At 54.4% G+C, this 24,997-nt stretch overlaps 2 protein-coding genes across 4 annotated transcripts in view; both read left to right on the forward strand.

Moving 5' to 3' along the window:
- The first annotated feature begins 78 nt into the window (after nt 1-78).
- On the forward strand, nt 79-9,808 carry KCND1 (potassium voltage-gated channel subfamily D member 1). The gene is made up of 8 exons (XM_028113422.2): nt 79-782; nt 1,987-2,126; nt 2,399-4,692; nt 6,442-6,604; nt 6,707-6,790; nt 6,892-6,990; nt 7,272-7,522; nt 8,579-9,808. Exons 3-8 carry the CDS (start codon nt 3,572-3,574, stop codon nt 8,802-8,804), a joined length of 1,944 nt encoding a protein of 647 aa, XP_027969223.1. The 5' UTR covers nt 79-782; nt 1,987-2,126; nt 2,399-3,571; the 3' UTR covers nt 8,805-9,808.
- A 3,205-nt stretch (nt 9,809-13,013) lies between these two features.
- OTUD5 (OTU deubiquitinase 5) overlaps nt 13,014-24,997 on the forward strand; it is a 28,119-nt gene continuing 16,135 nt past the window's right edge. The window contains exons 1-2 of one of the 3 annotated variants that reach the window (XM_028113362.2): nt 13,014-14,349; nt 24,142-24,232. In XM_028113362.2, coding sequence (XP_027969163.1) covers nt 13,756-14,349; nt 24,142-24,232 — 685 coding nt within the window. In that variant the 5' untranslated portion in view covers nt 13,014-13,755. Of the gene's footprint in view, nt 14,350-24,138; nt 24,233-24,997 lie in introns of all 3 variants that reach the window. The other 2 variants (XM_028113360.2, XM_028113361.2) reach the window with 2 other exon arrangements.

Raw genomic sequence — 24,997 nt, forward strand, 5'->3', positions numbered from 1 at the left:
AGGGCAGAAGCCCTCGGGGAAGTGGGGATCCTGAGGGGAGGGGCAGGGATTTCTCGTCTTTCTCTGCCCTGGCTCCCAGAGGCCTTTGCCTTCATCTCTGCATGAGCTCTCCCTCCCCAGAGACCAACTCTTTTTTATTTTATTTTATTTTATTTTTTAATTTATGTCTGGAAGCCTGGCTACTCTGCATCTGGGATTGGGGATGTTTGGGTGGGGCGTGGTCCGTGTTCAGCGTTCTAGCAACGTGTGTGTGTGTGTGTGTGTGTGTGTGTGTGTGTGTGTGTGTGTGTGTATGTAAAGGCTGCAGCCAAAATACCATCTGGCCAGATGGGCCCACCCACTGACTGTCTACTCTCATTCTTTCCAACCCGGAGGGATGTGCTGGGGATGGGGAGGTCACACCATTGGAATGGGGAGGGAGGTCTGTGGCTGCAATTTTACTCTCCTTCCCCCACCCTCCCCTATCTGTCTCCGGTTACCGTGGGCCCGCCCCTCCAACTGAGTGGCACAGAAATACCTACAGATATGTATGTGGGTGGATGTGTGTGGGGTATGGGTGTGGATAAGAGTGGGCAGGTGAGAGGATAGATAAGTGGTTAGGCGGACTGATGGATAAATAAGTGGAAGGTTGCACAGATCAATGATGGGGGAGGTTGAGAAATACACAGGCAGATGGATGGATAGGCAATTGGATGAATAAATGGATAGATGGATAGGTCGGAGATGTAAGTAGACGGATGGCCAGGGGAATGGATGGATGGATGAGGAAGAGTGAAGAGTAGGTAAGTAAGTGATGGGCACGGCTATGGATGGACAGATACGTGGGTGCTGGGGGTACATAAGGATAGGGTGGCAAATAGGTGGATGGGGTGAACATACAAATGGATGAGCAAGCGGGTGGGTGGAGGGATAGGTAGAGCACTGGGTTGTGGGGTGGGAGAATGGATTGATAGGTGCGTGGTGGGTGGATGGAGGGATGGAGAAACAGACAAATCGGGAGTGTGATGAGTAAGCAAACAGGATTACGCGGGTGGGTAGATTGATTGAAAGGGGAAAATTGGTCCCCCCTTAGTGCTCCCCCTCTCGCCACACTTTTAATTACTAAAAAATGAGGCTTCCCCTGTGCGCCATGCCCTGTGCCATCCCCTCTCACATGACTCCATTTAATGCCCCCCATGATACTATCAAGTTGGAGTAACTCTCCATCTGACAGCTGAGGATACAAGGCAAGTCACTTGCTCAAGGACACAGCAAGTCAGCAGCAAAGCTGGGGTTTGAACCCATCCGTGGTCTGAGGCACTCGGTACCCAGTACTCTATGCCACCCGGGAGCAGAGTCCTCTAGGGGAGGCGGCGTGAATTAAGGCTCCTGGACGCAGAGGGATGAGGCAGACTGCCCCTCAGAGTGGGTCCTGCCTGAGAGAGACCCTGGCATGGGGGTGGGACCTGGCTTGCCCCCATCCACACTCCCCTTACCCCCTATTTCAGGCTGGTGCTCCAGTCCCATAGCAACAGTCTTGGTCAGAGCTGGGCTCTAACGCACGCACCGCCCCCCCCCACCCAGGGAGCAGCTTTGGGGACCTGGCCATCTAGAGAAATGCCCCCCACCAGTCCCTCCATCCATCCCCTTCTCCAGCATGGGGGCAGGGAGGGGACACAGCGCTGCATCATTCCCCATGGCACTCCGCTCTGGGGCCATTAACAGACGCCTCCCCATCGATCGGATCTGCTAAGTGCTGCTGATTCAGACGGGTGGGGGTGGGGGCCCCCGGGGGCAGAGGGGGTAGGAGCTGGGCAGGAAGAGGGGGGAGTCCAGGAAGGAGGTGGGGAGAACTGGCAGAGCTCCCTGCCACCCCCATTTTCCAGATGACGCGACTGAGGCCCAACCAGCTTTGTAGGAGGCGGAGTCTCCCCAGGGTCCCTCTCAGGCTGTCCTAGGGGAGGGGGCTCCGGGAGCCACGAGGCCCCTCCCTGCCTCTCTCTCCAGCTCCCGGCAAGCTCGGAGGGGCGGGGAGAGAGAAGCAGAGGAGGAGGAGAACTCGGGCAGCTCTGCAGCGGGGGGCAGGAGCTCCGGTGTTTGGTACCCCCAGCCCCACCGCTGTGGCCGCCGCTGCAGCGGGGACACAGGTGAGGACGGCCCTTGGGGGAGGGGGAGGGGGCCACCAACAGCGCTGTCCTTGTCCCTTCCCTGGTCCGGCCCTCACGCCCTAGCCCATCCTGGGATAGTCCCCAGGGCTTCTGCGGGCCCTTGTCTTTCCAGGGCCCCGGCCCCCTCCCCCTGCCTGTGCCACCTTCTCCTCTCCCGGGCCTGACTGTGGCTGCTTCCCCTCTTCTGCCGCCGCCGCCGCCGCCGCCGCCGCCGCTTCCACCGCCGGCCCCTCGGGGTGTGGCTTCCCCAGACCAGCCCCTAACGGTGGGACGCAGCTTCGCCTCGGCCTCCCCCATCCGCCCCCCCGCAAGGCCCGCCAGCCCCCCTCCCTGGAGACACACCCAACTCCCTTTAACACCCCACCCGCTCTCCAACCCATTTTGCTGGGGGGAAGGGGGACCCCTCCTCTTAGTCTTTATCCAACCTCTGGGTGCTCTGGGGCTGTGCCCAACTTCCAGTTGAGCCCCAGGGGGCTTCCTCAGGCCCCTTTCCTCCCCCCCCCGTGGAACTCTTGAGAGGGTGAACCAGACTTTCTCAGCACCACCCCCATACCCCTCGCTCCCAGACACCTCTCGGTCTCTGAAAAATAACCTAGTCCCATATCTACCCCTTTAGATGCCCCACTCCCTTCTCCAGCCCCTCTAGGGGGCCCCACCTTGCCTTCCTTCCCCCGAACTCCTGTAGAGTGTAGATACCCCCCCCCCAGGCTATTCTTGGCAGCTCCAGGCACTCCCAAGACACCTGGCAGCCTCTTTACAACCTCCTGGTTCTATAGCCACCTCTTCCGTGCACGAACCCCTTTCCTGGATCCATGAGGGAGCTCCAATCCCCTAATCTTTTCCTCAGAAGTTTTGAGGGTGTGGATGACCCGCCTCACTTTTCTCGGCCCCTCTAGAACCCCCCTCTAGACACTCTCGGCCTCTTTGAAACACCTCTGCTCCCATTTCCACCCCTCTGGACGCCCCGGTCCCTTCTCCAAGCCCACTAAGGGGTCCCAGCCCCATCTTCCCTCAGAACTCTTGAGAGTGTGGACAACTCCCCAGTGTTCCTTGCCCCCCTAGGCACCCCAGACATCTCGCAGGCACATGCTGACCCCTCGAGAGCCATCTCTGTCTCTCTAAACACTCCCTCAGATCCTTCTCCGCCCCTCCAGGCGCCCCTTTGCTGTTCTTCTCCATGTGCCCTAGCCCCTCCTCCGTAGGTCCCTCAAGACAACCCCCAAGTCCCCCCCAGACCCTCTAAATGCCCCCCAAGCCCCTGCCTGTCTCTCTAGTTCCTCCTGGTTCCTCTTGGCCTCTGTAGACACCCCCAGTTTGCTTGTGCGAGTGGCCCAGGGCCTCTCCAAGCCCCCACCATCCTGGAGACAGCCACACTCTCCTAAAGGCCACCCCCCCAAGTCTCCGTGGGCCTGGGGCGCGGCAGAATGGCGGCAGGCGTGGCCACGTGGCTGCCTTTCGCGCGGGCGGCCGCGGTGGGCTGGTTGCCCCTGGCCCAGCAGCCCCTGCCCCCCGCGCCGGGGGTGAAGGCGTCCCGAGGGGACGAGGTTCTGGTGGTGAATGTGAGCGGCCGGCGCTTCGAGACCTGGAAGAACACGCTGGACCGCTACCCAGACACTCTGCTAGGCAGCTCGGAGAAGGAATTCTTCTATGACGCGGACTCGGGCGAGTACTTCTTCGATCGCGACCCGGACATGTTCCGGCACGTGCTGAACTTCTACCGCACGGGCCGCCTGCACTGCCCGCGGCAGGAGTGCATCCAGGCCTTCGATGAAGAGCTGGCTTTCTACGGCCTGGTGCCCGAGCTCGTGGGCGACTGCTGCCTCGAAGAGTACCGGGACCGCAAGAAGGAGAACGCCGAGCGCCTGGCCGAGGACGAGGAGGCCGAGCAGGCCAGCGATGGCCCAGCCCTGCCGGCCGGCAGCTCCTTGCGGCAGCGGCTCTGGCGGGCCTTCGAGAACCCGCACACGAGCACCGCGGCCCTCGTTTTCTACTACGTGACGGGCTTTTTCATCGCCGTGTCGGTCATCGCCAATGTGGTGGAGACCATCCCGTGCCGCGGTCCCGCGCGGCGGCCCCCGAGGGAGCAGCCCTGCGGCGACCGCTTCCCCCTGGCCTTTTTCTGCATGGACACGGCCTGTGTGCTCATATTCACGGGCGAGTACCTCCTGCGGCTGTTCGCCGCCCCCAGCCGGTGCCGCTTCCTGCGGAGTGTAATGAGCCTTATCGACGTCGTGGCCATCCTGCCCTACTACATCGGGCTTTTCGTGCCCAAGAACGAGGATGTCTCGGGCGCCTTCGTCACCCTACGTGTGTTCCGGGTGTTCCGCATCTTCAAGTTCTCCAGGCACTCACAGGGCCTGCGGATTCTGGGCTACACCCTCAAGAGCTGTGCCTCTGAGCTCGGCTTTCTCCTCTTTTCCCTTACCATGGCCATCATCATCTTCGCCACTGTCATGTTTTATGCCGAGAAGGGCACAAACAAGACCAACTTTACTAGCATCCCTGCGGCCTTCTGGTATACCATTGTCACCATGACCACACTTGGGTGAGTGCAGACCCTGTCTTGGGAGCTGCCCGACCAGTTACACTCACCTTTTTCTGTAAGAGTAAGAAGGGTAGATAAACGATCTCTTTTTTCTCTATTTGCACTTCTGTTTGCTCTTCTCTAAAAAAAAAAAAAACAAAACAGAGGGAGTTGGACCAATCTCCAAATCCCTCGCAGGTCTGACGATGCCTTCACTGTCCGGGTCAGGAGACTTGGGTTCCAAGGATTGTCTTAGCTACACTCTTTCTGTTGACCTTGTTCTCTCTGGGCCTGTCCCCCCCCCCCCCGTGTCAAATGAGAAATGGTGATCCCTCCATCATTTAGAGGGGATTCCGTGACCTCATGGTTGCGAAAGTTCTCTGAAAGTTTCTGGTGTAGGATACCTAGGTACTGGCTTTCCATCACCTCCTTTTCCCACCTTGAGGACCCATGTCTCCCAAACCTCCAGAATCATCTGCCATATGGGGTACTACCTCTGTGGCTTTGTGATTCCTTGATGTTCTCCAGGTCAAGGTATTTTCGGCATTATGTTTTTAGTGTCAGTCCTTGAGAGGAAACAGTTGGGATAAAAGGCATCAAATGGAATCACCAAACTCATGTTGTTCTTAAAGACATTGTCTAGGGCAGATATCGTGCTCCTTCTCTAAATTTCCATCGCTGGGATTAGGTGTGCAGTTGCTGCTCAGGATCTGTCGAACGGGTGATTTGGGCTTGCTCCGGGCTTTCATAGAGGTACAGAAAAATGGCTTTCAGGTTTCTAAGGAGTAGAAATTAATTCTGGTTGGAGGTTCAGAATTGGATCGACATACAAATACTGAGCCCTGAGAGTGGGTTGGAACTGGGTCTTTGGGTGCCTTTTACCCTAGCGAGTCCTCACAGCAACGCTGGGAGGGTGGACAGCTGCCTGCGTCTCATAGTTGAGGACACAGTCTGAGATGACACATCACAGACCAGAAATGGCCAAGTTGGAGAGACTTTTAAATGAGTCAAAACAAAGAAATAAGGAACAGCCATCCTTGGGGCGGGGGAGGGGGACATGGACTGAGCAAAGGCCTAGAGGCTGGGACTGCAGAGGGGAGGGGATCTAATTGCTCCCGTGGTCCGAACAGAAGTATGCTGTGCGATCTTGTGCAAGTCAGCTACGGAACCTCCCTGAGTTTTGGTCCCCCCACCCCGGCCCCGTGAAACAAGTTGGTAAGATCGGCACTTCTCCATCTCCTTGGGAAGAGGTGACATGGAGAAAAGGAGGAGGGAGTTGCAAGGCTCCCCCCTATTTTTTCATAGGAGGACAGTTTCAAGGCTTCTTCTGGTGTAATAAGAAGGGGTCCTACCTAGAGAAGGTAAGACAGATGTAAGCAAAACTAACAGAGCACTGCTCCTGGGACTCAGAGCCCCTCAGCTGGCTTGTGGTGCTGGGACTCTCTCCCCAGGAGACTATATTTACTGCCTATGACTTCCTCCTTCTCCCCTCTGTTTGATATTAATAGATTTCCAGCTGACTCAGATGCTCGGTGTGCAACTCAGATGGGGGGCAGCAGATGGCAGGGGCCAAGGGCCAGTTTCTCATTTGACCCCCAATGGTGGCCAGAGAGGTCTTTCCCCACATTTTGCGGAGCAGGAAACTGAGGCTCAGAAAGTTTCAGTGCCTGGCCAGGGTTGCAGAGCGTGTCGGGTTGGATGGGACGGAGTGGGAGACTGAGGGGTGGGTGGGCACTTTTCTTGACCTTGACTTCCCTCCCCTGGCCCCAGCTATGGAGACATGGTGCCCAGCACCATTGCTGGCAAGATTTTCGGATCCATCTGCTCCCTCAGCGGTGTCCTGGTCATTGCACTGCCTGTGCCAGTCATCGTGTCCAACTTTAGCCGCATCTACCACCAGAACCAGCGTGCTGACAAGCGCCGAGCACAGCAGGTAACTGCCTCTTCCCTCTGAGTACCTCCTGCTCCCCACATCCCAAGCCAGTCTACTCTTGTGTCTACCCACCTGACTCTTTGTCTCCTCCTTTCTCTGTAGAAGGTGCGCTTGGCAAGGATCCGGTTGGCGAAGAGTGGTACCACCAATGCCTTCCTGCAGTACAAGCAGAATGGGGGCCTTGAGGTGGGGAGGGGCCTGCCTTGGGGTTGGGGGGAGGGGAGCAGTGACGGGAGGAAGAAGGTTCTGACCTCAGTGCTCTGCTCCGTCCCCGCCCCCCAACCCAGGACAGCGGCAGTGGGGAGGAACAGGCGCTGTGTGTCCGGAACCGGTCTGCTTTCGAGCAACAACATCACCACCTCCTGCACTGTCTAGAGAAGACAACGGTGAGGCCTAAGGAGAGGTGGCGGCGTGGCAGAAGGAGGGGCGTTCCTCTGTGGCCAAGCCAGCTCCCCCCATGCCCCCAGGATGGGAGGCTCACTACTAATTGTGGAAATCCCACAGGGATTCCTGGAAGAGGCCCCAGTACAGCTGAGCCTCAAAGGTTGGGCAAGGGAAGGGAAGCGAGAGAGACTTCCGGAAAGGAAGGAGCGGCCTAAGCAAAGGCCCAGGAGTGGGGTCAGTTCCCGTGTGCTGCCTGGTGACCGTGCCTCCCTTCTGCCCCCAGTGCCATGAGTTCACGGATGAGCTGACCTTCAGTGAGGCTCTGGGCGCCGTCTCACTGGGGGGCCGCACCAGCCGCAGCACCTCCGTGTCCTCCCAGGCAGTGGGGCCCGGCGGCCTGCTGTCCTCCTGCTGCCCCCGCAGGGCCAAGCGCCGTGCCATTCGCCTCGCCAACTCCACGGCCTCGGTCAGTCGCGGCAGCATGCAGGAGCTGGACACACTGGCAGGGCTGCGCAGGAGCCCTGCCCCTCAGAGGTAAGCACCCCCACCTGCTGGCTACCCCCCAAGAGGGAGCTCAGAGCTTGGCCCCAGGGGTGGGGGTTCTGAGATGTCATGACTTCAGGCCCAGCAAGCCAAGCTTGAGCCCAAACTCCTCTATGCTGGGAGCTTGGGCTTCTCTTGTCTGGAGCTTGTTCTTTGTCGGTCCTTTCAGCAAACATTTATTGAGCACCTATTATATGCCAGGCACACTTTTAGGCACTTTGGAGTTCCCTGTAGGAGTTTAGGAATTGAGTTCACTTCAGGCAGCAAAGAGAACAGAGAGAGATCCTTGACCTTCTGGAATTTATATTCTAGTGTGATGAGACAGTTAATAAACAAACAAAGACACAGATGATGAGGTGTGTTAAGTGCCAAGAAGAAAAAGAAATCGGGGGTGGGGGGCAGAGAGTACAGAACAGAGTATGACGCAGTTTAAATAGTGTGGTCAGGGGAGGCTTTGCTGAGGTGACATCTGAAGAAGGTGAGGGAGGGAGCAAACGGCCTGTGCAAAGGCCCTGAGGCAGGAATGGGTCTGCATGTCAGAGACACAGCCAAGAAGCTCCTGTGAGCAGAGTGGAGTGAGTGAGGGGGAGAGTGGTAGGAAGCCAAATCAGAAAGGAACAGGGACCAGGTTGTGCAGCTCTCACAATGGATCCTTGTGAGGATTTTGGCATTGTAAGGAGTAACCGTAATGGAGAACATCTTTGCATGTGTTCTCATTATGTTCCAGGCACTATTCCAAACACTTTGTAGTACCTCTTATCTCATTTAATCTCCACAGTGACCCTATGAGGTAGGAAATATTGTTATTCCCATGCTGGAGATGAAAGAGAGAAGAGAGGTTCAGAGGGGCCAAAGTGAAACCAGGATTTCGACCCAGGAGCACCTGACCCCAGGGCCCTCACTGGGCACTGCCATAATTGAGGATGCAGGCGAAGCATTTAGCACAGTGCTAGGGACCCAGCAGGTGCTCAATAAATGTCACGATTGCTGGGGCAAGTATTAAGCGGACCTTTTAAGAAGCTTCCATCTCCCCACCCTTATCCACAGCCGCTCAAGCCTCAATGCCAAGCCCCATGACAGCCTCGACCTGAACTGCGACAGCCGGGACTTTGTGGCTGCCATCATCAGTATCCCTACCCCTCCTGCCAACACGCCGGACGAGAGCCAACCTTCCTCCCCTGGTGGTGGTGGTGGGGCCAGCAGCACCCTCAGGAACTCCAGCCTGGGCACCCCTTGCCTCCTCCCGGAGACTGTCAAGATCTCTTCCCTGTGAGCGGTGGGTCCGCCCGTCCAGAGGGCCCTCTCGATTTTTGGGGACTCCTTTCCAAAGCCATATTTTGGGGAGGCCGGGAGGGGCAGGCCTGGGGACCCCTTCTGCCCCCCACTGAGAACTATGCAATGGAGTTTGATGGAACGTCTCACCTGGTGGGGAAGCAGCCAGGGAAGGGGAAACTTTCCCCACCCCCGATGGTTTTTCCAGGGGGCGCTGAAGTGCTGGGCCTCCTCAGGCCCCCCCGCCCCCCCCCCCGGCCTCCTTGCCCCAGCATGCTGGGGCTGGCCTCTCTCCCCTAGCTGGCCTCCTGCATGCTCCTCCTCTTGGGCCCCCGGGGGCCCCACCTGACATCTGAGCTCTGGCCTGAGAAGGAGAGATGAGATTCCCTCTTCTCTGTGGCTGGGCTGTGGAGGTTTGGGGCTTCAGAGAAGAGAACCTTCGCCTCTGATCTGGCCTCTAGGAGATGTCCCTGCCCTCCACCGAGCCCCACAAATCCCCAGTTCTGAAGCTTGGAATGCAACCACAGGCTTCATGGGCTGTGGCCTCAGCAGTGACTTGCCAGCCCCCAGCCTTGGCTCAGGGGTCAGGCTGCCTCTCCCAATCCACACAGATAGCACAAACACCACTCCCCTTTCCTGGCTGCTGGAAACGGGTGCCTGCAACCCCGTCCTCCACTGGGCCCCCAGCAAACTCTAGCAATAGCAGCTGCTGCCATGACAATTATGCAAAGCCTCTCTGCCCAGTCTGCTGCAGCATTTACATCTGCCCTAATCAGAGGGGCCGCCTCCACCCACTCCTCCTCTCTTCTCCTCTGGTTTGCTTCCTTCCTGGGTTCAGCTGGAGTCTGGACTGGCTGAGATAAGAGCCTAGCAGCCAGCGAGAGCTGGGCTGTGTTTGGAGATCATAGCTGATTCCAAGTTCTTGGGCAGGAGTCCAGAAGCATCAGGGGCTGAGGCCTGGGTTGTTCCTGAACTCTGGGAGTTGTTGGGGGCAGGAGGAACTTCTTGATCTCCTCTTCCTCCCTCCCCCAACCCCACAAAGCCTTTTCACATATTCCTCTCTCTTTTCCCTCTTGGGTCACCTTCCAGAACTCTGTGTCTGCTCTCAGGCTGAAATCTGGCATCATCTCAGGTTCCCTGTCCCCAGCACTGTCCCCGTGGAGTGGGTGGCTGACAAAGATGTAGTTTCCATCAGTCAATAAAACCTGAGAGGAGAGATGGGGATGAGCACCTCCTGGCTCTGTGGGTTCGGAGGCTGGGTTGGGCTGGTGGGGGGGGAGTTGAAAGTACTCTGGTTTCAATTCCTTTCAACCAGGAGAAGGGCAGGTGTGGGTACAGGTATTGGGAGGTCAATGGTTGGTGACATGTTCTGGAAGATGGGGATCTAGGAGGAATTAAAGAGGGTGGTTTGAAGAGCTGAGACCCACAGCAGCACACGCTTGGTTAGAGGAGACTTAAACCCCGGGCTTCCTGGCAGCAAATGACTCTGAACTGAACCCTAATTACAAGCATCTCTCAGGGGCGCCTGGCTGGCTCAGTCAGTAGAACATGCGGCTCTTGATCTCGGGGTCGTGAGTTCAAGCCCCACATTGGATTGGGCCTAGAGCTAGCTTTTAAAAAAAGAAAGAAAGAACTCAAGATTTACAAAGAAGAAGAAAGAAAGCATCTCTCAAATTTGGTAAATTCCCCCTCCTTGTGGACATCCCCTGCATTCTCTCTGCTGGGCTACTGGGTACACTAGGCTAGTGTGTGACTGAGCCCTGTGGAGCACCAAGAAGACAGACCTTGGATTTGGGTTGACCTGGGTTCCAATCCCCAGGTGAGAGAGTCACTTAAACCTTCTCTTGCCTCAGGTTGCTAATCTGTAAAATAATAATCATTTATTCACCAAATATTTATTAACTGCGTATCATGTGCTAGCCCTAGGGATACAAAGATGGGCAAAGAAGACATTGTCTCTGATCCACAGAGGTGAGCATGGAGGGCAGACAATTAAGCAATTACAGTGTAGTGTTGTAGAACTAAAATCGATGGGATTGCAGAAGCATGCAGATGACAGGAGGACCTAACCCTGCCAACACCCAAAGAATGAGGCGGAGTTAGCCAGGCAAAAGGATAAAAATGTTTCAGGCAGATGGAACAGCATGTGCAATGACCTAGAGGTTAGGAGGCAAGCTCAGGGCCTTTGGGAAACTGAAATTAGTTCAGTTCAGCTGGGGAGGAGAGTGTGAGGCTGTGATGAGAGTAAGGATGTGGAGATAGGCCGGATCACAAAAAGCCTTTGAAGCTAACATGCAGATTTTGGACTTTATCCTAAGGATAACGGGGACCTCTGAAGGCTTGTAGACGGGAAAGTCATCTTGAGGTTTGCATTTCGGAAGGATCGCTCTGGCTGTGGACAGTGGATTCTAGAGAAACAGTCCTGGCGGGAGGAAGGGTGGTGAGGAGGCTTTTGCAGTAGTCCAGTTGGTGGGTGATGCTGGCTTGGAAGTGTAGTGGTGGTAAGAGTTGGAGAATCAAGAGATTTGAGAGGTAGAATTGGCAGGACTTGGGATTGACAGGCATGTGGGAGTTGAGGAAGAGGGAGCAGACAAGGGTGACTCCCAGGTTCTGGCTTGGGCAAAGCCTGAGTGGGGGGTGGCACTCACTGTCAAAAGGAACCTCAAACCCATTAGCACACAGCCCCAGGCACATAGAAAGTACTTGGTGAAGATTAGCTACAACGTTACCCTAGATTCAATTTTAGACATGTAGTGCTGGACAAATATCTAGTAGGAAATATAGGTCAAGTGAGAGGATCATGAGAAGATTCAATATGATAACATGCATAGGCATTTGGCATAGTGCCCTGAACACAATAGGCCCAGGAAACGTGAGTCCTCTCCCACTAAGTCTTCAGAGCAGAAAACACAACATGCCATTTGTAACTGACACCCTTCGGGGAAGAACTTCAACCAAGGTCAGCATCTGAAGGAAGAAGGTTAGATGGCACTCAGAAGAGCTTTCTGATCATCTTTTGGTCAACATGTATGGCTTGACTCCCAAGACTGGCAGCAAGCCCTCACCTCTCGAAACAACTTCTTGGTTCATAAGCCCATCTGAACCCCATAACTACTCCCTGAGGTAGTCTGGGCAGACTTTGGGACACGAGAGTTCCCAAAGATGGGCAATAGGAATGGGAAGAGAGGGGAGAAGCGATGGTGACGTCACAATGGCTGACATTAATGCCCATCTGCTATGTGCAGGAGATTTTCCCTGTATGACTCTGAATCTCTGTAGTTGTCTGAATCTTAAAACGACATGTGAAATAAATCATTAACTCTCAAAAAAAAATTAACCTCAAATTTGAGACACAATGACTCGCTCGAGGTCATACAGTTGGTAACGGCCCATCAGGTTCTGGAACTGAGGTCTTCCTGACTCCAAAAGCCTGGGATCCTTTTCCTTGCACTGCCAGTCAGACTAATTTATTGAGCACTTACTATGTGTCAGACACAGCACTAGGCCCTTTACAAGCATTAACCTCTGATCCTTAAATCATAATTATCATTGCCATGTTACAGAGAAGTAGAAATTGCAGATAGGGGCGCCTGGCTGGCTTAGTCCTAAGAGCATGCGACTCTTGATCTCGGGGGTTGTGAGTTCAAGCTCCACTCTGGGTACAGCGATTACTAAAAAAATAAAATTTCTTGAAAAATTGTGGGTGGGATGGATGTTAAATGACTTGCCAAAGATCGCTCAGACAGGAGGGGCAGAGCTCCGATTAGCTTGTAGCTCTCCAACCGCTCAATACCAGGGATTTTACCAACCCCCTTTGCAAAGCACTGGCTGGTGACAGCGCTGGTTCATAAACTTTTGCTCAACCCGGGTAAACTCAGTGGCGGGGGGCGGAGGGCGGGGAGGGGCGGTGGAAAGGCTGTGCTGCGCTTGCGCACTAGCCACAGGGGCGGGGAGGTCAACGCGAGGGCGAGAGTGCTGCGGAGCCAAAGAAGGTGTGTCTGCTTCCCAAACACCCAAGGTCCCCACGGTGCACGTCTGTCCCAGGGTTGGCCGGCCCAACGTGAATGACGGCTCCCCTTAACCAATCACCCCAGAACTCGGTCTGTTGCCAGGGTGAAGCGGAACCCGCCTCCCCGCCGGACGTGGATTTGCAGGTGGGTGGGGCCGGAACTGACGCTTCAGGGGAGTGCTATGCTCTGGGAGTGTTGATATTTTCCAGTCAGTCCGGCTGACTGCGGCCAAGTTGGAAGCCTGGCAGGGAGGCGCTTTCCAAAATTGTCGTGCGCGGGGCCGGCCACGCTGTCCTGTCTTAGTACCCCCGCCTACGAGTCACAGCCTAGAGGAGAGGAGAGCGCAACAGGGCGGACGAGAAGGAAGGCAAGGAACGAGGGTGCCGACTTTGACTGAAATCTGAGACAGAGGGCACGGGAGGGCGATCGCTCGCATCTGATTGGCCCGTGGGCATCATCGAGCACCCACGCAGCTGCCCCGATTGGTTGGTGCCCGCGATTGTTGTGGCGGCGGCGAAGATTTTGCCCACGTACTTCCGAACGAGAGGCGGGGCCGTGCCCTGGCGCGCATGCGCAGCGCCCCGGGGCCCCACCCGGTAGTTCAAGAACCTGCGAGGGGGCGGGGCGAAGAGGTGCTTGTTTTGGTTCTGTTTCCTTTGAAGCAGCAGGCCGGAACGAGCGAGTGTAGCAATAAACTTGTTGGACTGGAGAGAAGGCTGCGACAAACCCGCCGCGGTGCCTTCATCTAGGACTTCACATCCGGGTTCTCCTGCCGCGTGACCCGCGCGCCACCGACGGTTCTCGAACCGGTGCATCATCAATCTCTTTATCCGGGTCCCGCCGATCCCGTCGTGCTTCGCGCACCACAGTAGCCCCCTCATCCGGGTTCTCTCCCGGCGTGCCTCGCGCCGGGTTTGCTGGGGGGTACTTGGCGGTGCCGCCATGACTATTCTCCCCAAAAAGAAGCCGCCGCCTCCCGACGCCGACCCCGCCAACGAACCGCCGCCGCCCGGGCCGCTGCCCCCGGCGCCGCGTCGCGGCGGGGGTGTGGGCGTGGGCGGCGGCGGCACGGGTGTGGGCGGTGGCGACCGCGACCGTGACTCGGGCGTCGTGGGGGCCCGTCCCCGGGCCTCGCCACCGCCTCAGGGCCCGCTACCGGGGCCACCGGGAGCGCTTCACCGCTGGGCGCTGGCCGTGCCGCCTGGCGCCGTGGCGGGTCCGCGGCCACAGCAGGCTTCACCTCCTCCTTGCGGGGGCCCTGTTGGTCCCGGCGGCGGTCCCGGCGACGCGCTGGGTGCAGCGGCGGCGGGTGTGGGCGCGGCGGGCGTGGTGGTGGGCGTGGGCGGAGCCGTAGGCGTTGGCGGTTGCTGTTCAGGGCCGGGCCACAGCAAGCGGCGGCGTCAAGCCCCCGGGGTCGGAGCGGTTGGAGGGGGCAGTCCAGAGCGTGAGGAGGTCGGCGCGGGTTATAACAGTGAAGACGAGTATGAAGCGGCTGCAGCTCGCATCGAGGCTATGGACCCCGCAACCGTTGAGCAGGTATGGGCTGGGGGTAACAGGTGAGTGGGTATGGTGGGTGGGATCCCCATGGTGGTGGGATCCCCAGACCGGGTAGGGACCCAAAGAAGGCTGTTTGAGATCGTCCCGAGGGACCTACGTCTGCTCCCGGAGCTTGGCATTCTTCTCTGGTGGTGGGGGCCTGAGGCACCCTCTTCCCCACCGCCCACCAAGGACTTGGGGGTTAGAGGCCCCAGATAAGATGGCGGACTTAAGGATGGAGTCTGTGGTCTCTTTTGGGACCCAGAGCCATTATTCGGGCCATGAGACCTCATCATGTAGGGCCATTAGATGGGATTGCCTCCTGAGAGGGGAGTCTCGTGACTGCAAGGGACCTTGGTTTGTGTTCCGTGCCTTGAGATTTCCTTTCCCCTGGGATAAGGGTCTAAGACTTCTCCTTCAGGGAACGCAAGTAAGGTGGAGACCTCAGGGGAATTTTGAGCGTCCCCAAGATACATAAACCCTTTTCAGGAGTCTACAGGACAATCTCCCGTCCTTTTCCTTCTCAGGGGGACACAGCTCAGGACCACCCTGCAGTGGAGTTTGAGACTTCCTTAAGGGTCCTAAGTCTGCCTTCGAGTGCCTGAGACTCCCTTTTCTAGAATCAAGAGCCTGATACATGCGTGTGTATATATTCTCTTTAGAGAAGGTGGATCTGAATTTTTTTCCAGGGAGACAAGATTCTCTTCCCTTTGGGGACAAGAGCCAAAACTAACACTCAGGGACCAGAAACTACTAAGGTACATGAGATTTGTACCTTTACTAAGTGACAAGGGTCTATGCTTCCTTTCGGTAGTCTGAGACCTTCTTGGGGCCGAGAGTCTGAATTTGAATTTCTCTCTAGGAGCTTAAGCTTCTTTTAAGTGATAGGCTTTCAGCTCTTCTCTCCCCCAACCTCACCAGCCTGAACCTTTCTTCAAGAAAATAAGCCTCACTGATTCGGGCACTTGAGCCCAAGATCCCCCTGTTTATGGATGGGGGCTTACAGAGACAGGGTCTGAAGCCTCTTCAGGAGATGGATACTGCCCCCCCCCCAGAGGTCCCAGGCAAGGTGAGGCCTTCAGAGGTCCTTTCTCATCAGGGATTGGTATCTGAGTGTTCTCCTTGGGGGGTCTGACCCCCTCCCAACACACACAGACAAACACAGGGATATGAGATCCTTCTAATTATGAAGGACCGGAACACACCTTGGGTACGTAACAGCTCCTTCTCTCCCTGCAACAGGGATCTGAGCACCCCCTACCCCAAGGGCCTGAGCTGCTGCTTTTTTTTTAAGATTTTATTTATTTATTTGAGAGAGCTAGCGAGCGCGCACAAGCAGGGATTGGGGGGGTGGGGGAGGAGCAGAGGGACAGAAGCAGACTCCCTGCTGAGCAGGGAGCCTGAGGTGGGGCTCATCCCTGGACTCCAGGATAACGACCTGAGCCTAAGGCAGATGCTTAATTGAGCCACCCAGGCGCCTTGGGCCTGAGCTTCTTGTCAGGGATGTAAGATCCCTGCTTTGGGAACTGTAGCCTGATACCACTCTTCAGGGAACATGGGCAGCATGGAGTCGCAGAGATGGAGCTTGAGGCCTCCCCATGGATCTGAGTCTGCCTTCAGGGCCTGAGACCCATTGCGCCAAGGACACTTGAACTTGCCCTCAAGGACAAGAGACCCATACATACCTCAATGACTGGTGTGTCTCTAGAGATGATGTCTGGGCTTCCCCCTCAAGGAATTTAAGGTATACCTCAGGAACAGAAAGTCTCCTTCCACCTTGGGCCCTAAGTCCCTAGGGAGTAGGCTCTTGGGTCTCCCCCTCAAGAGTTTAAACTTTCTCTTTGGTGTGTGAGACAACGCAGCCCACCTTTGGACCTGAGACCTGAGTCTTCCCTGAGAGTGATTGTCACGTCAGTTCAGATAGCATATGTATACCCCAGTCATAGGGACCTTTTAGGGACTTAAGATATTTTGCCTTGGGGACTTGAGCCTCAGACCATTTGTGAGCTAAATCCTGAGAACTACCCACTCCCCTTGGGACATGGATAGGATGGGATTCTGAGGAAGAGTTGAGCCTCTTCCCAGGGGCCTAAGCTTCTCAGGGACAAGAGATTCTTCACCTTAGGGAGGGGCCTGAGCTCCCCCCTTGAGTATGAGGCTCTCTCCACCACCCTGCAACCAGGCAGTCCTTTCTCAACAGTGAGAGGGACATGAGGTCTTCTCCAGTGTGGCCTGTGGCCTCCTCCATTAAACAGAAAGACGTGGGTGCTCTTCATAGTCCTAAGAACCCCTTACCAGGAAGATCTCCCTGCTGTCTATGAGAAGGTTGCCAGGTACTGGGGACGTGGTGACTGAGGCCTCCCCTGAGTCTCTCCCTGACCCAGCTGTTGGCCTCTCATTTCCAGGATCAGGGAAATGTTTTGAGCTTCCTGAATTGCTTTCAACAAGCTTTGTTCTCACCAGAGATAGCCCCACTCCAGGGAAATTCTCTACCCATATCTCTCGTCCCCTTGGTTCAGATAAATCTTTCTTCACTTCACAGGGGCCAGGGCCTTGTCTTGAGCACCCTGTCCTTGCTCCCTTTCTACCCTTGACTATGCAGGTAAAGTCAGTTGTCGGAGCCCATAGGGTCAGGACCAGGAATCGTTTCTCTTCCTGGTTGGGGGAGTCTGCCTTTTCTCCACAGAAATAAGCACAAGGACATAAAGGAAGAAAGTTGTGTGCTGCCATGGTGGCTAGAAAGACCTCTCCTTACACCCCTTGTGCATGTCCTAGGCTCCCTCCCTCATACTTGTTCCCATCAGAACATGGAAGTAAAGCTCTGTGGCTGCATGTCATCTTCCTGATGACAGAGGAAAGGCTTTTCCTGTTCTCGCACTTCTTGGGACGAGAGAATTAAGATGCTTCTCCCTGCCTCGCCTCATCCAACTTGGGACTTTTTGGGGATGAGAAGAGGGAAGATGCTTCCTGCTGTTCCAGTCTTGGTCCTGAACTGTCCCCTGGGGCATTTGTAGCCTTGGAGGCCCATTAGATCTCCTGGGAAAGAGAGGAGTTGTTGAGAGGAGGCCCAGATGGTGAATCCTTGTTCTGACTACTCAGATTTCCTGTTTGTTCGGGTGCTGTGACTACTGTAGGACTTGAGGAGCCCTTTTGGCACCCTGGGGTCCTGGTGCGGCGTTGGTGGTAATGTCAGGGGTTTCCTTTTCCAGGCATGGCTGCCTTACTGAGTCTACCCTGTGAAGAGAGTGGCTTGTAAGTCTCCTGGGCTTGAGGACCCCACAGAGCATTTTCAGAGGGGGACATGCATGCTCCAGTGGTGGGAGAAGCTGGACCTGGCACTGTAGTCAGGATACCTAGGTTCCCACTGGCTCTGCTGGAGCTTTGCTGGATGGACCAGAATAGCTAGGTCTGTGTTCTCTGGGTCTCCGTTTCCTCATTGGTCAGGGAAGGAGCTGGGGAAGTGTCGTTTAGCTCTGGGATTTTAGGGAACTCATGCCAAAGCCCTCTGGAGTTGGAGGTGACAGAGAATGGTGGGTGTCTTTTGAGGAAAATCTGGGTTCCCCCCCCCCGCCCCTTTCTTCCCTCCCCACCATCCAAGCTTGGTGGGCAGGACAGGTGTCTGTTCAGTGTGAGGCTTGGGGTTGGCAGACAGTGAATTTTATGTCCACCTGTGTTACGGTGAATAATAAGCTTGGGGGTTGCCTGTCAGGGGGCCTACTGGATGGTGTGGGGGTAGTGTGGAAAAAGTTTGGGCTTTGGAGCTGGGCAGGCCTGAGTTCAAACCCCAGGATCTCCTGCTTGGCTGTTTCATGGCTTTAGGCAAACTCTCAGCTTTTTTTTTTTTTTCCCTCTCCCCAAAAGGCCACCCATGCCCGGGGTTATTGAGTGTATGAATACCTGACCTGGCCCACCTCAATTTGGCTGATTCTTCTCTTGCAGTTTTCCCGGGATCATCTGGTTCTTCCTGGAATCCTTTGTAATAGCCGAGCTTTGGCATCTAGGAAACCTGCTGATTCCTTTGGCGGGGAGACAGAGTCCTACAGCAGGAAGTAGTCCCTTCCCTGGCTGTCTGGGTTTGAGTCCTCTGTCTTCAGGCACTTCCCCTATCTGGGCCTCAGTTTCTCCAGCCTTAAAATGGTAACAGTGAGGAGGGAGGTTGGACTCATTTCTCGGAAGCTAGTTGTGATCTCGTCTTTAATTCCCTGCTCCCCACTCCTCCTACCCATTCTGAAAGTTTTGGGTGAGGCCCATTGGCTTGTGGGGGTGTGCTGTAAAGTTTCAAGCAGTGTTTGGCTTTCTTCTCCCCTGGTAGTGCTATAGGCCCTTGGGCTTGTTTAATTTTAACAGCTTTATTGAGATGTCATTCACACACTGTAGAATTCGCCGATTTAAAGTGTACAATTCAGTAGCTTTTAGCGTATTCACAGAGTTGTGCACCTACTGCCATGATCACTTGTGGAACATTTTTATCACTTGCAGAGAAACCCTGTACCATCACCATCCCCTAGTGCCCTCATCCCCTCCCAGCAACTACTAATCTACTTTTCGTCTTGATTGATTTGTCTGTTCTGAATGGTTCATGTAAATGGAACCATACAATGTGCGGTTCTTTGTATCGGGCTTCACTTAGCATATTCTTTTCAAGCCTCATCCGTGTTGTAGCGTGCGCCAGTACTCTGTTTCTTGTCGTTGCAGAATAATAGAATCTTCGTTTTTTAACCCATCTCCTCTCCCTTCTCCCCATCAGTGGCCCGGCAGTAGGTTCGGGGGCCTTGGTCTTTTCCCATTCCTTCGCCCTGGAGAAGCTTGTGTTGCTCCTAAGAGAGCAGTGCGCCTGTTTTTCATCAGATGGGTTGCCTGTGTTTTGCCCATGGAGCTGAGCCAGTGTTCCTGGGTGTTTTGGGGGGAGAGAAGGGTGGTCTTGGCATCAGGCTTCCTGGGACAGAGCTGTGAAGGCCAGAATATTAAACACCTCTTGGCCCTGGGCTCTGAGAAGACATCTGCCTGAGAGCGGCTATTCCTCCTGCCCCCTCCCCTTTCGGTGGCAGCTCATTCATTGATAGGCAGGGTCAGTAGCTTCCCAGACTCGGAGGGGGAATTCCAGGCCCCTGCTGCCTTCATTTTAATTCTCTCCCTGGGGGGATGCTACAGAGGTGGATCCTGTGGGAGTGGAACCATGCCATATTGCCCCATGGCTCCCACCAGCGAGTGCTTCAAGGGAGTTATATTAGTTTCCTGTGGCTGCTGTGACAAATTACCACAAACTGAGTGGTCTAGAACAACAGAAATTTATTCTCTCACAGTGCTGGAAGCCAGAAGTCCAAAATCAGTTTCACTGGGCCAAAATCAAGATGTTGCCAGGGCTGTAGTCGCTGCAGAGGCTTTAGGGAGAATCCAGTACTCTTTCAGCTTCTGGTGGTTGCCGGCTCTCCTTGGTTTGTGGCTGCATCACTCCATCCTCTCCCTGTTTTCAACACCGTCTTCTCTGTTTATGTGCAGTCTCCTCTTCTGTGTCAGGTCTTCTCTGCTGTTCTAAGGACACTTGTGATTGCATTTAGGTCCTGCCCAGAAACTCCAAGATAATCTCCCCATGTCAAGATCCTTAATCACACTGAAGACCCTTGTTCCTTACTAAATAGCATTTACAGGTTCCAGGGATTAGGGCCTGATATCTTTGGGTGGTCATCATTAGGCCTCCTACGGGAGCGTTCTTGTTTCCCTTCCAGGGAGGAGAACAGAACCCATTAAGTGCTTTCCTACTGGGCAAAGTCATGTAACATTTGAGTCTTTCCAGTTACCCTGTTACTGGGAAGCTTGTTATCCCATTTCACAGATTGGAAAACTGTGGAGTGTTCAGAGTGGTTCATCACATGGCTGATAATTGGTGGAGCTGCACTGGAACCCAAGTCAATTGGGTCCCACAGTCTGCTTCAACTTCTCTTGGGCCTTTGGACCAGTAGGTTGCAGAGTCTTGCACCTGGGATCCCCTAATGTCAGAGAGCTTTGCCCAGCCCCCTTGTGGAGGCTCAGGGATGTGGAGGGACTCGCCCGCAGGCTCAGCAGTGGGCTTGTGAGATTCACTGTCTGGACTTGACTTTTTCAGGCCAGAGCATTGATGCAGCTTAAACTTACCAATGGCAGGGTTAGTCCCCATCCCTCTCTCCCACCAGCGTTTCCTTCCTGGGCCACTTTCCTAAACAACTCCCAAGTTGGCACCTTTCTCAGAGGCTCCTGTCTAGCCAGGGGAAGGAGGAGACTAAGCTAGGGGCTTCTGGGACTCTAAACTCTTCCTGGAGCCCAGGACCATGGCATCCCTGTTTTCTCTCCCCAAAAGGAGAGGCAGGGTTTCAGCCAGACCCAAAGCCCTTAAGGCTGCTGGTGCCAAAGCCAGTGGGAGGGTCGTGGTTTGGCCTCCAGATCCAGGCCCGGATCGTCCCAGTACCAAAGCCCTACTTGTGCAAAGGGTATGCTCATTAGGCCTCCTTCATTTTTAGGGACAAACCAGGATTTTCCCAGGATGGGCTGCCAGGTATGTCGCCATGTTGTGGCTCATGAGGCCTCCCCTTTTGCCTCTATACTAGGCTTTGCTGGTGCCCAAACCCCAGCTCTTTTTGCTTTTGTCAAATGAGGATAAAGCTCACTGCCACCTGGGCTGTGGTAAGAACAATTAAATGAAGTCACCTTTTGCATCAGGCATCTGGTACGGGGCAGGCATTTGGCTAATATGAGTTCATCTTTCTTCCTGGCCCCACCCTGTTTACCTGCCTAGTCCCACCCAGAACTTTAGTTGTGCTGGACTCACTGCTGGGCCTCTCTTGGCATCCCTGGTGCTTTGTGGTAGAAGTGATTTTTTAAATGTATTTAGGTAATCTCTACACCCAATGTGGGGCTTGAACTCACCACCCCAAGATCAAGAATTGCGTACTCCTCCGACTGAGCCAGCCAGGCACCCCCTGAAGTGATTTTTTACCCAGTTAACAAGCATTTCTGGAGGTCTTCGTGTTTTAACCCTTCCATCAGGTGGCACCTCTTCTCAGGTGCCAACCTTAATGATTGGTTAGGTCCCTTCCTGTGTGTTTCATAGCACTGTGTTAGCTCTTCACTGCCCTGCTCACACTTGTGCATGGTCATTCCCTGTTTGCCCATGCCCTCCAGCAGTCAGCAAGCTTACGGAGGGTAGAGACCGAGTCTGATTCATTGCGCCGTCCTCGTTGCCTGGCTTACTACAGTCGGGGTCTGATTTGGCAGCTGCCTGGTAGACCCTTGTTGGAGGAATAAGTAGGAGCCCTTCTCCTCCTCTTTGATCCCCTCCCCCCTCAATCTTCTCCCCTGCACTAGAGGGCAGGAGGTTACTATGCGCCCTTCTTTAGAACTTTTCTTTCTGCTCAGTGTGGGCCTGTAGTCACAGTTGCAGCTTCCCTGCTGGTGACCCCTGATTGGGGCAGGTACCGTGGTGTTGGGAGATGGGTATCCCTGCAGGGCAGGGATGGACTGGGGGAAACTGGCTGAAGTGTGCTAGTCCACAGCCTCTGGGGCAGGTGAGGCACGTGCTGGAGTGTTGTGCACAAACAAGAGTCTCTCTGCTGTCCATGGAAGCCCATTAAGGGCTTCCAGGTGCCTTTGTCATCTCTGGCAAGCCAGCCACACCTTCCTGGGGTGTGGGCCCTAATGGTGGGGCTACTGGGCGGCATTCCCTCATCACCCCCCTCTGCATCCCCTACTGTCCGGCTACTCCAGTGGGGCTTGTTGAGGGCCTCTCAGTTGTACGTGGTCTGTGTCTGTGCCAGTCTTGCCCCTTCTGTGGCTGAGGACCTGTTATTTACCAAGCCTTTTTAGGCCCTGAAGCTGCTCTGAGCTTCTTCCCAGCTCTGTCAGGTAGATCACATATCCCTCGTTTGATAGGAAACTGAGGCTTGGAGAATTCAGGTAGTTTACCTGAAATCACACAGCGAGTGAGTGACAGGGGTGGGGTTGAAATGCAGAGCTTCCGAACCTTGTACTTCCTACTCTGCTGGGGGAAAGTGGACTGCAGAGAAGTGATCCCCTCTGTCTAGTCAGAGCCCGGATCCTCTAAATCCCTGGGCAGGGTAGTGTCCCAAAGGAGGGGGTTTGGGATTCCTGGTCCCTAGCCCATATGCTGGATAAGGCTGGCTTCTTCTGGTGGCCAGCAGAGGGCGTGAGGGGCCTGGGAAAGGTCTGCTGCTTCTGATTTTGTTTTGAAATGGAAAATGTGTTTTCAGTGACACATGGACTTTTTTTTAATCGACTTAATTAATTATTTATTTTTATAAAGGTTTATTTGACAGAGACAGCGAGAGAGGGAACACAAGTAGGGGGAGTGGGAGAGGGAGAAGCAAGCTTCCCACTGAGGAGGGAGCCCGATGCGGGGCTCGATCCCAGGACCCCGGAGCCATGACCTGAGCAGAAGGCAGATGCTTAACGACTGAGCCACCCAGGCGCCCCTCGACTTAAATTTTTAGAGCAGTTTTAGGTTCACAGCAAAACTGAACAAGAGTTCCCATATTGAACAGGGAGTTCCCACATACTGTACCCTGCCCTCACACATGCATAGTCTCCCCCATTATTAACAGCCCCCCACCTGAGTGGTGCATTTGTTACAGTCAGTGTCCATGTAGGACACATCATAATCACCCAGATTCCACAGTTCACATTAGGGTTCACTCTTGGTGTTCTACATTCTGTGGGTTTGGACAAATGTATAATGACACATAACCACCGTTAAGGTACCATACAGAGTAGTTTCACTGCCCTAAACATCCTCTTTTCTGCCTATTCATCTCTCCATTATTTTTTTTTAAGTCTGGAGATAAACATTTGTACAGGCTCACTGAACCTGAACGTTTGGGGTCAGATGTGCTTTGGAATTTAGGGAAATTTCAGAATTTAGAAAAACCTGGTGTGTGTACTGTGTGTTATGTAACACCTCTGGTGGGGTCTATGGTAATACTTCATAACCATACACCTGAATGTTTCTGCATAGAAATGTTTGAATATTCACCGCCAAGTGGGATAAATAGGTTCCTGCCAGCTCAGGTCAGGTAATGATGGCAAATGAGTTAGAGGAAGACTTTGGTTTTCAAAGCTTTTTTAGTTTTGGAATTTTGGACAAGGGATTGCATACTTCTCATGAAGAAAGTCAAAATCCTGTGTAATACCAACTTTTAGGGATATTTTATTGTATGGTCTTTGCAACTCTCATGTGTTTGTATGCACATGCATATATACGTTAAACGGGTTCAGCTATGAGTGAGATCATACAGCGTATGCATTTTGCCTTGTATGATATATTTTGACAGTCCCTAGCTATACGTGTAGGGCTTGGGATCTAGGCTCTAGCCAGTTACTCCCTCCTCAACATCTTCCCTACCTTAAGTGGCTAGAAGGTCCCCAGGTGAACTGGGGAACTCCTTGAGATAGAGCCAGGTCCATCCCTGTCCCCAAGGCCCCACCCCCGGGTACTTGCCGGGTCTGGGCCTCTGGCTGCCTGTAGGAGCCCAGTATTGGATTCCCAATATGGTCAGCAGGGCCGGTCAGAAAACAGATGAGACCCCTCTGGGACCAAGTATTCTGCTCACACAATGACTGATTCCCTAAAAGAAAGGGTCTCCTCCTCCTCCATGTGCATGGAGTGTCAAGCAGGGCTGGGAACTTGACCTCGCCCAGTGTCCTCTCAGCCAGTTAGCTGGGCCCTTTGGGAACCTAGAGGGCAGGGCCCTGGGGAGGGGGTACAGGTCTTTCCTGTTGCTGACTCCCACCTCTTCCCTTCAGCAGGAGCACTGGTTTGAAAAGGCCCTGAGAGACAAGAAGGGCTTCATCATCAAGCAGATGAAGGAGGACGGTGCCTGTCTCTTCCGGGCTGTAGGTGAGTCTGTGCCTTAGCTTTCAAGGGCCTAGGACTGCCCCTGAGCTGTTTCTGGTGTTTAGGAGTAACCCCTGAGACGGGGTTGAGGGTAGAGTTTACTGGTGTTGCAGGGGCTCCAGACCCCAGCTTCAAGTTAGTATCTGGCCTCTATCCTTTGGTCATGAGGCAGTGCGGTGGTGTGAAAGTAATAACAATAATAGTGATAAAAAATGTTACTTAGGGACAGATTGCACTGTCAGACACTAAAGGAAACCCTTTTTCATTCCCCTCCGAGCTAGGTTAAGTGTAGGAACTATTGTGGTTTCCATGTGTCAGAAGAGAAAAGCAGCTTAGAGCAGGGAAGTGACTTGCCCAGGGTCAGATAATAGAGTTGGGAGTCTCTGGGTTGGGTTAGTCTAAGGCCCATGTTCTTTTTTTTTTTATTATTTGACAGAGAGAGACAGCGAGAGAGGGAACACAAGCAGGGGGAGTGGGAGAGGGAGAAGCAGGCTTCCCACCGAGCAGGGAGCCTGACATGGGGCTTGATCCCAGGACCCTGGGATAATGACCTGAGCCAAAGGCAGCCGCTTAACCGATTGAGCCACTCAGGCGACCTGAGGCCCATGTTCTTAACCACAGCACATTGCTGTCACCCTGGGATCATAGAATTTTTTTAAACTTACAGAAAAGTAGAATAGTGAATTCTCATGTACACCCATCGTTCATCTTCAAAATAGTCGTCAACACTTGGCCAGCCTTGTTTCGTCACTACCCTGCCCACTCTTT

Source organism: Eumetopias jubatus, unplaced genomic scaffold, assembly GCF_037043125.1.
Source record: "Eumetopias jubatus isolate StellerSeaLion01/CBP00866 unplaced genomic scaffold, mEumJub1_p1.0 scaffold_11, whole genome shotgun sequence".
NCBI lineage: Eukaryota > Metazoa > Chordata > Mammalia > Carnivora > Otariidae > Eumetopias > Eumetopias jubatus.